The sequence below is a fragment of the Condylura cristata genome, unplaced genomic scaffold (assembly GCF_000260355.1).
Source record: "Condylura cristata isolate star-nosed mole 26May11 unplaced genomic scaffold, ConCri1.0 scaffold00028, whole genome shotgun sequence".
Taxonomy (NCBI): Eukaryota; Metazoa; Chordata; class Mammalia; order Eulipotyphla; family Talpidae; genus Condylura; species Condylura cristata.
In genome coordinates this window covers 27372260-27383740 of record NW_004567129.1, presented here as the reverse complement: position 1 = coordinate 27383740, position 11481 = coordinate 27372260, and the positions used below count along the sequence as shown (strand labels likewise).

The 11481-nt window shown below is 56.5% G+C and overlaps 1 protein-coding gene across 1 annotated transcript in view; it reads right to left on the bottom strand.

The window, feature by feature from the left end:
* Positions 1–11266, bottom strand: part of CATSPERG (catsper channel auxiliary subunit gamma) — a 20306-nt gene extending 9040 nt beyond the window's left edge. Inside the window, exons 1-16 of the mRNA XM_012730492.1 lie at positions 10947–11266; positions 10807–10860; positions 9763–9907; positions 9146–9272; positions 8890–8962; positions 8353–8508; positions 5943–6114; positions 4649–4786; positions 3732–3791; positions 3461–3580; positions 2886–2936; positions 2661–2787; positions 2060–2171; positions 1002–1160; positions 807–919; positions 15–174 (exon numbers count right to left, since the gene is read on the bottom strand). Of these exons, the coding sequence (XP_012585946.1) occupies positions 15–174; positions 807–919; positions 1002–1160; positions 2060–2171; positions 2661–2787; positions 2886–2936; positions 3461–3580; positions 3732–3791; positions 4649–4786; positions 5943–6114; positions 8353–8508; positions 8890–8962; positions 9146–9272; positions 9763–9907; positions 10807–10860; positions 10947–11204 (2025 nt within the window). The 5' untranslated portion in view covers positions 11205–11266. The remainder of the gene's footprint in view (positions 1–14; positions 175–806; positions 920–1001; positions 1161–2059; positions 2172–2660; positions 2788–2885; positions 2937–3460; positions 3581–3731; positions 3792–4648; positions 4787–5942; positions 6115–8352; positions 8509–8889; positions 8963–9145; positions 9273–9762; positions 9908–10806; positions 10861–10946) is intronic.
* Between the last annotated feature and the right edge of the window lie 215 nt (positions 11267–11481).

Below are 11481 nucleotides of genomic sequence, written 5' to 3'. Positions count from 1 at the left end.
AGGCCCTGGTAGACGATGAGCGAGCTCTGGCTGTGGAAACCGTGAGGCTCCAGCACCCGCGGCGGCTGCGCTCGGTAGTGCTCCTGGCGCGTGTAGCGCTGCGGGTTGGGCAGGTCTCGCAGGCGGATGACGATGAAGGGGCAGAAGTTGGTGAAGGTGAGCGTCTGGTGGGTCCTGCGCAGGGCGGGGCCAGCGAGTGATCTATCTGTGCCCACCGCCAGGCCAGGCCTCCGCCGGCCGACTCGCACTTCCGCGCTGCTGACAACCCGAATCTAATTCTGCCCTGACCCTCCTCCTCAGCCTCTCCCCTTGTCCCTGGGGCCCTCAGACTGGAGTCCCCGACATTTTCCTACAGGGCCCGCAAAACAGAGGTGCTCACCCGCCTCAGCAACCTTCCACCTCTCCCCAGCTACACTCCAGTGCGGACACAGACACCCCCCTCCGCTTCATGTCGGCCTCCAGGACTCTCCAGGTGAAGTTCCAGTTCCTCCCTGTGACCAGGGCTGGCCTCAGGAGTCCAGCTGCCTTCACCTCCACACTCTGGCTACACCTTTAGGGCCGCAACAGCCTGCTCCGACTTACAGGCAGCCGATTCTTCACTCTTCAGCGCACAGGGCTCACACCTCTTCCTCCTTGAAGCCCTCTCTGATGCACCCTCCCCAGAATGGGTCAGGCCTCTCCTTTGGGCTTGCACTGGCCCTGAGCCTTGTCGCCACAGCCCTCGAGGCCGTCCCTGGGGAGGGCTTGGCCTCCCTGCTGAGCAGTGCCTGGGCTCTCTCCCTGCTGCCACCACCCAGGCCCCTCACCCGTGCTGCTCCACGAGGTGCTGGTTGTCGAGCTGCTGGTACTTCAGAAGCTGCTCCACAGGCACATGCCTCTTGGCCAGCCAGCCCTGCTGCCCCTTCATGAGGTACACCAGCTGCCGAGGGAGGGCGCGGTCGGCGGAGCAGCTAGCAGCCACCCGGAGGCTGACCCTTTTCTCCCCCCGCCCCCTGTGGCACCTGGTACAGTTTTCTGTTTTCGTAGAAGAGGGTGACCATGGTCTCTTGGGGCGCATAGAGAGAGGAGAAGTACGTCATCTGGATATGGACGTGCACACTCCAGGCTCTGGAGGGGAACAGCTTGTACACCTGGTAGGTGCCCTCCAGCAGGTACCAGACCTGGGGTGCGACAGGTGTTTGTGAATAAGTGTGTGCAGTAAGGATGTGTGACCCCCACACCTCCCGCTGCTGAGTCGCTCGAGGGGGTGGTTGGTCACGCGCCTCCAGCTGGAGCCCAGGGAGCTCCCGCCCTTCTCAGTATCCTCTCTAGTGCCCTCAGCCCAAGCCACACTGCTTCCTGCCCCCACGTGCCGTGACCAGTTGCTTCACTGCTGCAGCCAGCCTAAACCTAAGCACTCCTCACATTAGGCACCCCGAAAGGGTGGGCTTCCTAGGACCAAGCCCCCTTTTTTTTTTTGCCTCCCTCTTTCTCCCCTCCAGGGCTTCACCTACCACCTCCTTGGCCTCAGTTTCCTATCTCTGCTCTGACACCCACATTGCCCTGATACACTGGACTCTCAGCCTCATCTCTTCGTGAGCCTCTGCCGGGAGGACCCCTCCAGTTTCCAGGCCATCGTCCCTCTTCTGGAAGCTACCCTGCACCAGCCCCAGACTGTTGTGTGAGCAGCTGCTGTTAGTCTGCCACAGTGTGGGAGCAGGTCTGCCTTGCCAGCTGGACAGGGGCCCTGCGAGGGTAGGGGGAGGGGGCAGACTCAGCCGCCAGTGTCGCCACACAGGGGAGCTCCCTGTTTATGCAATTCACAACTCCAGGACGGAATCAGGAAGCCCCCTCTGGATACCAGGTCCCGGCTCTGAGCTCCGGACTTCTGCACTGCCGAGGGCTCTGGAGGACACTCATCTTCTTTGAGATCGAGGGGGTCATCTCCACAGAGGGCGTCTGCTGCCTTCCCCCAGGGTCCCGCGGCCATTCCCTCCCCTGGGCTCCTTTACCCTGATGGGGAGAACAGAGGCCCCTGGGGCTGGGCCGGGGGCAGCCGGCAGAGGCGAGGGCGGCCCACCTCCTCGGTCTCCGTGACAATAGCCATGTCCCCGTGGAATGAGTTGACCATGTACTTGATGGACAGCTCCTTGGGGAAGTCGGCCAGGTAGATGAAGTTTTCATTGTTATAGCTGCACAGTCCGAGAAAGGAACTCAGGCCCCAGAAGTCTGTTACCCCCAAAACTTCAAGCCTAACAGGAGGCAGGAATCCTTCCCTGAGTTCTCCACCAGCCTTGTGAGAGCATGCAAAGGAACCCCGGGATTCTAACTTCTGCTCTCGCTCGCTGGGGACCCGCCTCCCTGTAAAGAGTCTCAAAGGGCAACCTGGCAGTGTGCCAACAGCCCTGGGAGTGTTTCATGGTTCTCCAGGCTCCCGAGGGGTGAAAACCTTACCCCAGATAATCCTCTTCCCATGCTCACATAGGTGAAGTCCTTGTATCAGGTTTAAGTCCCCCAGTGTTAAAATATTAGCTCCCCCCCTCCCAGCCCCAATTACCCCAACCCTGTTTCCCCCACCTAAGTCTTAATAACTTCTGGGGTTGGGCATACTCAAGCCCTGGTGACTTCCCAGAGGGTCCCCACCCAAACGGGGACGGGGCAGAACACGGCTGGCCACCTACCTCTGCAGCAGGAAGTTACCCCAGATGAACAGCAGGTGGTTGTAGGGGTTGTAGAACATGCCCTTGGGGATCATGGGGAAGCTGGTGTAAGACACTGTCCCCAGGATCAGGAAATCCAGGTTCCGGGCTGGCCAGGGCAGAGGCAGAGTAGACATGGCAATGAAGAGGGGTCACCTGAACCCCTCCCAGACCCCACCCTTGAGGGCCCCTCCGCCTTCCTCCTACCGTCAGGGATGAATGGTGGAATGGTGTAGAGGGCAAACAGGCTATCATTGGCTAGAGGTGGGAAGAACACAGCAAAATTTCCTGAGGCCCCGAGCTTGTAACAGCTGCAACTGAGCAAGACGCGGCACCCCAGCTCCGCCGAGGCTCCCATTTGGGGGGCGCCTTGGCGCTTCGCGATGGCTTTTTGCGCGGGTTACAGTAAGGCACCGCCTCCCCTGTCTGGGCAGTGCAGTGCACAGCCTCACCCCTGGGCGTGGCAGCCCTAGTCTTCTTTTATTTATTTTACTTCAAGTCAACTCAAGAGCGCTTCACGGCTCTTCCAGATCTGGTCTCTGGCTCACCTCCCCCGCCTACCCCCTTTCTCCCCTGCGGTCCAGTTACACTGGCTTCATCCCGGTTTCTCCAGCCTACGGAGCCTCTCCCCTGTTCTCCACCTTACACCTATCCAGGAGTTACACAGCCATTTCCCACCCATCCGCTGGAAACAGACCCAGCAGAAAAAGCATGCGGGTCACAGCCTGGGCCCCTGCCCGCCCCCCGCTCTGCACTCGGTGGCCCCCCAGAGCCCCAGTTACCCATGTAGTAGCTGACCACTTGGAAATTCTTGGCAGTGGTTTGGCCCTCCATTTCCACCAGCAGCAGCAGTTTCCTATTGTTGTCAATGTATGTGGCCCAAATTATGGAGCAGTTGGCAACTGAACGGGGAAAAGAGAGGTCCGGAGCACCCCCAGAACCGGGACCCGCCCCCTCCCTGCAGGTCCTTCCTGTGACAGCCACACCCAGCCCTCCCCCAGACACCGCCACCCTTCTCGCCCGCCCGCTGCAGACCCCTCTGGTGAAGGGTACCTGTTAGCATCTCGCACACCGACTGCCTCTTTGGTATCAACTTGAAGGACACACGGCCTTCTGCGGGGCAGCCGAGATCACGCTCAGGCCCAGCCTTCCAGCACCCACCTGCCCACAGCTCTCCACGCTGGCCACCAGTTCCCCACTTCTGCAGGCTGGAGGGCCTGCGCCTCCCTTACTCCAGGGACCCCAAGGGCAGATCTCACCCCCTAGCTGGCCAAGTCCACCATCTCTTGGCCGCATGTCAGTCTGGACATGCTACCCAGCTGGGCCACCCTGGGACTTGTACTAGAGCGAATGGGGGAGTTGTTTCTCTCCTTCTCTTGGGGTGACTCAAACTAGTGGGGGAGGTGATTCCCCCAGCTCCTGGGGGGCCATCTTTAACTGCCCCAAGAGCAAGGTCGACCTGAACATGAGGTCAAATCACAGGGCTAGTCATAAACCCCACCACCCTCGTGAGTCACCTTGCCCTGTACTCTAAGGCTGTTCTGTGTGCCCGCTGATGTCCCATTTTGCAGGTAAGGAAATGAAGCCAAAAGGACTTGGCCACAGAGGCCGAGCATTCTCTCTCCAGAACCTGTGCTATCTGTAGTCACACTGCCACATGCTGCTTTGCCACGGGAAGGACAGGAGTCCTGACGACATGGCCTGCCAACCCCTGGATCCAGCCATGCCTGAAGCTGATCCGCCCACAAATTCTTTATAGGGAAATGCCTTTGGCACTGAGCTTCTGTTCTTTGAAACCAATGACTTACCTATTTCATGATGAAAGATATACAGCCCAGCCCCAGCCCTGGCCTTACAAAGGATCTTCCCCCCTCACAGAGATCTCCATCCAGCCTGAGACACCTCCCAGAGAACTCTTAGGGGTAAGAGGGTATGGCGGGGTCTCTTGGGCTGCCGGAAGCCACCCTTACCCGTGATGGTCCCAAAGTGGACGTAACCTTCATGCTTGCCGGTGGAGAGGGCCATGATGTACTCAGAGCCGTTGCTGTGGAAATACACCGGGCACAGCCTCTTGATGCACTCGTTTGCCAGGACGCGCACCCAGCTCCCTGTCAGGGCCAGCGGGGGGCTTGAGGCCCAGGCATTTGGACCTGGGCTCCCACCCGCGTTTTCCTGGCCTCAGAGAGCCCATATGTGTCCTCCCTGCCAGAGCAGCTGTTCCATGTGGCGTCTCGGGGTCCCTGACATGGGGCTCCAGTTGCTTCTGAGAAAATCTCCCTGCTCAGATCTAGCGGGAGATGAGGCTGGCTCCACCTCACACTTGCATTGCCCTGGTCAGGGCTGACCACGTTGAGCAAATCAGAGATCCCAGGAGGCAACTGCTAACAGAGCAGCTCTTTCTGAGGGCAGGCTAGGATGCAGTTGCCGGGAGGAGGAGGCAGAGACCACGGCAGCCAGAAGGAAGGGCAGGGTATCCACTACAGGAACCCTCTAGATCCAACCTTGCCTGAAACCAGTGTTTTCTGGTTTTTCAGCTAAAACAATTAAAACTTCCTTTCTCTGTACCGAGAAAGGGATTTGATTCTTCCCACAGTCAAAACCAGGACCCTCCCTGGTAGCGCACCGGGTTAAAGCACAGCACCAGGAAGCTAGCTACAGCACTGTGACACGAGTTTGATCCCCGGCGAGGGAGCTGATCCAAGGGCGCAGCAGACCTCTCCTGGCCCGCCTGCTGCTCCCCTCAGCAGTGTACTTCGTCGATCTGCCTGTTCTACTCCCCACGCTGTCTCTGGTGAATCCTCTCACCCGCCCCCACCTCTGTCCTGTACCTCAGCTCTGTATGCATACATAAATAAATCTTTAAAAAAGAAAAAAATCCCTAAGAGAGGGAGAGAAATTCAGCTGTTGGGAGCACACATGAGGTCACGCTTCTGTGACCCTGCTGCTATCTCCCATGTGGGGGCCGAAGAACACGAACCGCAGGGAGGCTTGTGGAATGAACCACAAGTCTCTCTTTACTCTCTGATCACGCCTTGGCTCTGGCCTCCCTCTCCCCTCAGCTGCTTCACAACTCCTGGGCGAGTCTGGGTGGAAGCCTTGCCCAACACAGAGAAGGCAGAAGGCCCATGCGGGAGGCCAGCGAGGATTCCAGGCCTGGGGGTCCCTCCCGCACCCCCGCCCAGTGTCCGCAGTCCCAGACGCAGGCACCCCTCGGCTGAGCTCCCAGGGCTCCCTCCCTCGAGCACCAAGAGCCAGGCCCCTCACCACTGCCTCGGTTGCTCTCGTGGAGCGTGGTGTAGGTGCCTGTAAAGTAGTAGACGAGCTGGTTCTGCCGGATGAAGAGGGTGCTCTCGGTGGCCACTGCGTCATAGATGGTGGCCGTGAAGCTGGTCTGGGGGCAGTAGAAGGAGCCTACCCAGCAGCTGTCAATGTTCAGCTGCAGGGGAGCAGAGGGGGAGTGGGCTGGTGCGCACAGCCTCAGCCCCCACATCGGCCCGGGCGCCGCCTGCTGGGACAGTGTCTCCATGGCCGCCTCCAGGCACCTCCTCCCTGCCCCCCAGGAAGCAGCGCCGTGGTGCCAAATGTACCCAACATGGGCTAGCAGGCAGGACAGACCAGCTGGGCTGTGCTCCGGACGGGTGGGCAGTGCAGAGCACACTCGACGGGGCCAGCGGTCTGGTGCCCAGACCAGTCAATGGACCCGTATGGGTACAAAGAACCGCTGCTTGGCCCAAGGCATGTATATGTAACTGTCCTCTCTCCACGTTTTACAAGGAGTTTTATTAGGAGAGGGACACAGAACAGGAGACACCTGCAGTTACACACACACAGCTGCCTCCCAGGCACACTGTTAACCATCTCATTCTACCCGGACACAGCCAGCCACTCTCCAGACCACTGACCCGGCACTAGCCTCAGCCACCTCACGAGCAGCGTGACAGGGGGCTTGCCTGAAAGGCAGTCTAAATGAAGCCAAGCTGGTTTTATAGGCAATGTGCGGGGTTATGAACCAAGCCGGATCCCTAACCCCACACCTGTCTCCCAAGTTAGATGTTGAAGACCTAATCCCCAAGGTAAAATGCATCTGGTCGTAGGCCTTTTAGAGAGGTATGAAGGTGGGCCCTCCCTGGCGGCGCAAGGGGTTAAAATGCAGCACCACAAAGCTGGCAGCAGCTGCTTCAGCATAAGTTCAATCCCTGGCGTCGGAGGCGACCCACATGGCGCGGCAGACCTCTCCTGTGTCCCGCTGCTCCCCTCAGCAGTGTACTTTGTTGATCTGCCTGTTCTGCTCCCCGCTCTGTCTCTGGTGAAGCCTCTCACCGCCTCTGCACCTCTGGTCTGTACCCTAGTTCTATATGCATAAATGAATATTTTTTAAAAATTAAAAAAATAAAGAGGTATGAAAGTCCAGTAAGGTGATAAGGGTGGGGCCATATTCTTTATCACACGGGTGTCCTTCTAAGAAGAGATGCCCTATTTTCCCATCCCATGGAGGAAAAGCCATGTGAGGACACATTTGATCCCTGGATCAAGCCAAACCTGATGCCTGCTCTATACCTGGACTTTGCATTAGGCGCCCTTACTAATCCACTTCCTGGGTAAGCCAGCCTGGGTGGGACTTCTGCCTCAGCGGCGCCAACTTAAACATGTTTTTGTCATTTCCACCAAAAGCAACTTGCTTCAGATGTTCAGACTCTACTCTTGAGAGTAACAGAAGTTCTCAAGGCTAAATCTGAAAGCCTGAAGACCAATGTATATCACAAGTCAGGATTTTCCTGAGTTTAGGAGGTAAGATGGCCCTCATACCATTCCCATGGAAACTGTCAGTGGGGTCCGGGGCAGCACCCCATAAGCAAGCTCCTCTGTATTTCTGCAGGGCAGCATCTGAATACTAATGCCACATGACATGAAGAAAGACTGTAAGTAGCTTTTGTTACCTTAGAATGGGGTTACCAATGAGTTTTAGCCTCACCCTGGAGAAATACAATTTTTCAAAACTTTCTGGATTTCAGATTTAAAAAATGGTAGAATTAGTAATCATAGCTACAACCACAACATATTCATGCTGTCTCCAACTCCTCCGAATTTATACCACCCCAACGATGCTTCCATGAGGTGAATAGAAATATTATGCCCAATTAGCAGATGAGGCGCCTGCCGCCCAGCTAGCTCAAGTGACTGGCCCAAGATCACACAGCCAAGAGGTGGTAGAACCCAGGCTGGGTGTGGAAGCCGGCTGCCCAGGTGCAGCTTGTCTTTCCTTCAAGTTATCACCCTCTTTTTTTTTTTTAAGATTTATTCATATAGAATTGGGGTACAAGCCCCAATTCTATATGAATGGGGGGCAGTGAGAGGCTTCACCAGAGACAGAGTGGGAAGCAGAACAGGCAGATCGACGAAGTACACCGCTGAGGGAAGCAGCAGGCGGGTCAGGAGAGGTCTGCCACGCCATGTGGGTCAGCTCCGGGGTGGGGATCGAACTCACACTGAAGCCACGACTCTAGCTTGCAGTGTTGCGTCCTAACCTGTTGCACCACCAGGGAGGGCCCTTATCGCCCTCTTATGGGGAATAACACATTTTTTTGGAGACGCGTTCCTGACTCCCCTTCCAGGTCGCACCCCATTTTAGGAGCTAAAAAGTCGCCCACGGGCTGCCCTGCGCCACGCCACGCACCTCCACAAGAAAGAAGTCATTGAAGTTGGTATCAGTGAGAAGAACAGACTTCTCCTCAGGAATGCCGCCCAGGATGAGCACGGGCGCTTGGTCCACCGTGTACCACAGGGGCCTCGAGGAGGCATTCACGAAGTACCGGGGCTCAAGATTAAAGATCTGTGGGGTGAGGGAGCTGATCAACCCCACCCCCACGTGGCTCCATTTCCTTTAGGATAAAGACAAAGCCTTGACCCCACCACCCCCACACCCCACGCAATTTCCCAACAAGCTTCTAGCCTCACCCCACACTCTGCTGTCTGTCTCATGGGCCTCCTCACCCCTGCTCAGACTCACCAGGCCTACACCCCAGTACACCCCAGTTCTTACATGCATAACTAAATAAAGAAATCTTTTTTAAAAATTAAAAAACGAGAACCTTCCCTCCCAGGGTGGCTGAGCAGAGGCAGGCGGCTGCACATGGCAGGGCCCGCTGCCTGCTGGGTAGGAGCCAGGGCCCCAGCCCATTACCTGCTACCTCCAAGCAGGCCGGCGCCTCACCTCATTCCCCACAGTGAAGCGAAGCGTGCTGTCTGGGTTGCTCTGCAGGAAGCCGTTGATGTTCATCTGAAACCTGGCAGCAGGTGTGGGGCAGGTCCAGGTGAGGGCTGGGGTGCCAGGCCTCTGCCACAGCCCACAGCCACCCCCTCTCCCGCGGCGCTCCTCCCTCTGATGTCTTCCTGGTTTCTTGGGGAACCTGGGGACTCCAGAGTCCCTCCTCAAGTTTTCCCCCCGCCCTGGGCTCGGGAGGAGATACCTTTTATCAGGAATGAAGGGCCCTAGGCCATTGCTGCTGACATCCACGTACATGATCACACTGCCGTTCTTGATGGGCATGGGCGTGTACCAGCTCATGCCACATATATCCTTGTAGTTGCATGGCTCTGCTCGGGGGCAGTGGGCACTGAGGGCACTGAGGTTGCTGGGGCCTCCTAGCAGCCCCCTCCATGCCACTCCCTAATTTATGTTTTATTTTTTATTATTATAGAAAGGGGAGGGGGTGGAAAGACAGTCACACATACATAGTGGGCAGAAAGAGGTGCCCCGTAAGGGACAGGTTGTTAAGAGAACAGGTAGAGCATGTAGAGCATGGTCTACAGGTGGAGACACCAGCACAGGCACAGGAGGGCAGGAGAGCTGCTGCCCAGTGATATCTTTATTATGCCAGGAGATTTGCAATGCCCCAGGCCCCTTCTCGGTCATGCACCCTATTGGCTTCTTCTAGGTATGTGTCAGGCCACACACTCCACTGAAGCCCCCCAACACCCCCCACAGCCCCACCAACCTCCCTTCCTGGTCATGGGCCCTAATGAAGTCCCCAGAAATTCCATCCCACTCTCAGGCTGTGACCCCTCCAGGCGCCCCGGGGCCCACCTTCACTGCGGAAGGGCGCTGCCTCCATCTGGATCTGCAGCTGCTCCATCTTCCAGAGATGGAAGTTGACAGGTGACTGGAAGGTGACCAGCACAAAGGGCTTCAGCCCTGTCAGGTGGCCCTTGCGGACCAGGGCCTCAGATACCTGAGGGCAAGATGGCCCCAGAGGTATGTCCTCAACATAGTCTCTGGGGCCCCCTGCCATGATCCCACCTTTACCAGCTTATCTTCCAGGGCTGGATGGGGAGAATAGACACTCTGCTGCTCAGAAAATGTAGTCTATAGGCTTTGGAAGCCAGATTACAGGTTTGGAGCTAGATCAGCAGAGGGGCAGCCTGGGACAGCCTCACAGAGATGCCAGTTTGCAGAGCAGGGCCAGAGGAAATGGAAAGGCAGGCTGAAGATGAAAGGAAGCAAAGGGAAGGCAGTCCCAGGGTCTGCAACAGTATAAACAAAGGCTTGGAGACACCCCCAAAACAAGACTGTCCTTGTGCCATTGGGGGGCGAGGTCAGAGTCAATTTAACAGCTCCAGCCATCTTCTTCATGCTGAGAAGTGCCTGATACGTGCTACAACATGGCTAAAACTTGAAAACACACTATGTGAAAGAAATCGGACACACTGCTTACATATTATATGACTCCATTTAAATATGAAATTCCAGAGTAAGCAAATTCGGATGAACAGTAAGTAGATTATTGGTCTCCTACAGCTAAAGGGATGGGGGGGGTACAATCAGAGTTTCTTCTTGAGGTGATGAAAATGTTCTAGAATTAGATAGTGATGATTGCACAACTGTGAATATACTAAAAAAATAACGGAATTATATACATTTGAAACAGTAATAGTATAATAAATTATATCTCAACTTTTTTAAACAGTCCCAAACCCTCAAAACAAAATCTTACTTGAGCACCTATCATGTGCCTGGAATCTTGACTCCTTCAGGTCTCCAAGGTCTGGTGGTACCACCACTATTACTATTTCAGTGATGGTAAAATGAGATTCATGCATACTGATCCCCACTCTCGCTGCTCCCACTCACCTCTCCCTCGCAGTAGTAATTAATCTTCAGGTAGTAAGGGAAGCCCAGGTATTTCTGCAAGCAGAAGTTGGGCAAATGTCCAGCGCTCAGTGCGGTGTGGATCAAAGCCCTCCCTTTCCCCTCACCCCTAGCCCTCTCACCTCGTCAGGATGGAGAGGTGCATTCACCAAGAATCTGAACATTAGGTTCACTCTTTTCAGGGGTTCTTGATCGAAGAAGCGATCGCTCCCAGAGAACTTGCCTACCGTCTCAAATTTGTTTAGGACAACCTGCCAGGTGCACATCGGGATATCCGCTATCCCCGCCCATATTCTCCACGGGGCTAATAGCACCGCCAGCAGTGCCCACTGTGCCCGCAGGACTCCGAGTCTCGGCCACACAAGGCCAGGGGGCATCATCGCGAAGCAGCACACAACGTGGCTCGAACCTGGATAATGCAGGGATCAACACCCACCGGCAAGACTGCGCTCTGAAGCCGTCTTGGGAGATCCCACGCTGGTCTACCGCCTCGCCCTACCCCTGCTCCGGGCCCCGCGCCTACACCTGCTCCTGGCTCCGCCCCTGCTCTTACTCCTGGCCCCACCCCTGCTCTTGCTTCTAGCCCCGCCCCTACACCTGCTCCTGGCCCCACCCCTACTCTTCCTCCTGGCTCCGCCCCTGTTCTTGCTCCTGGCC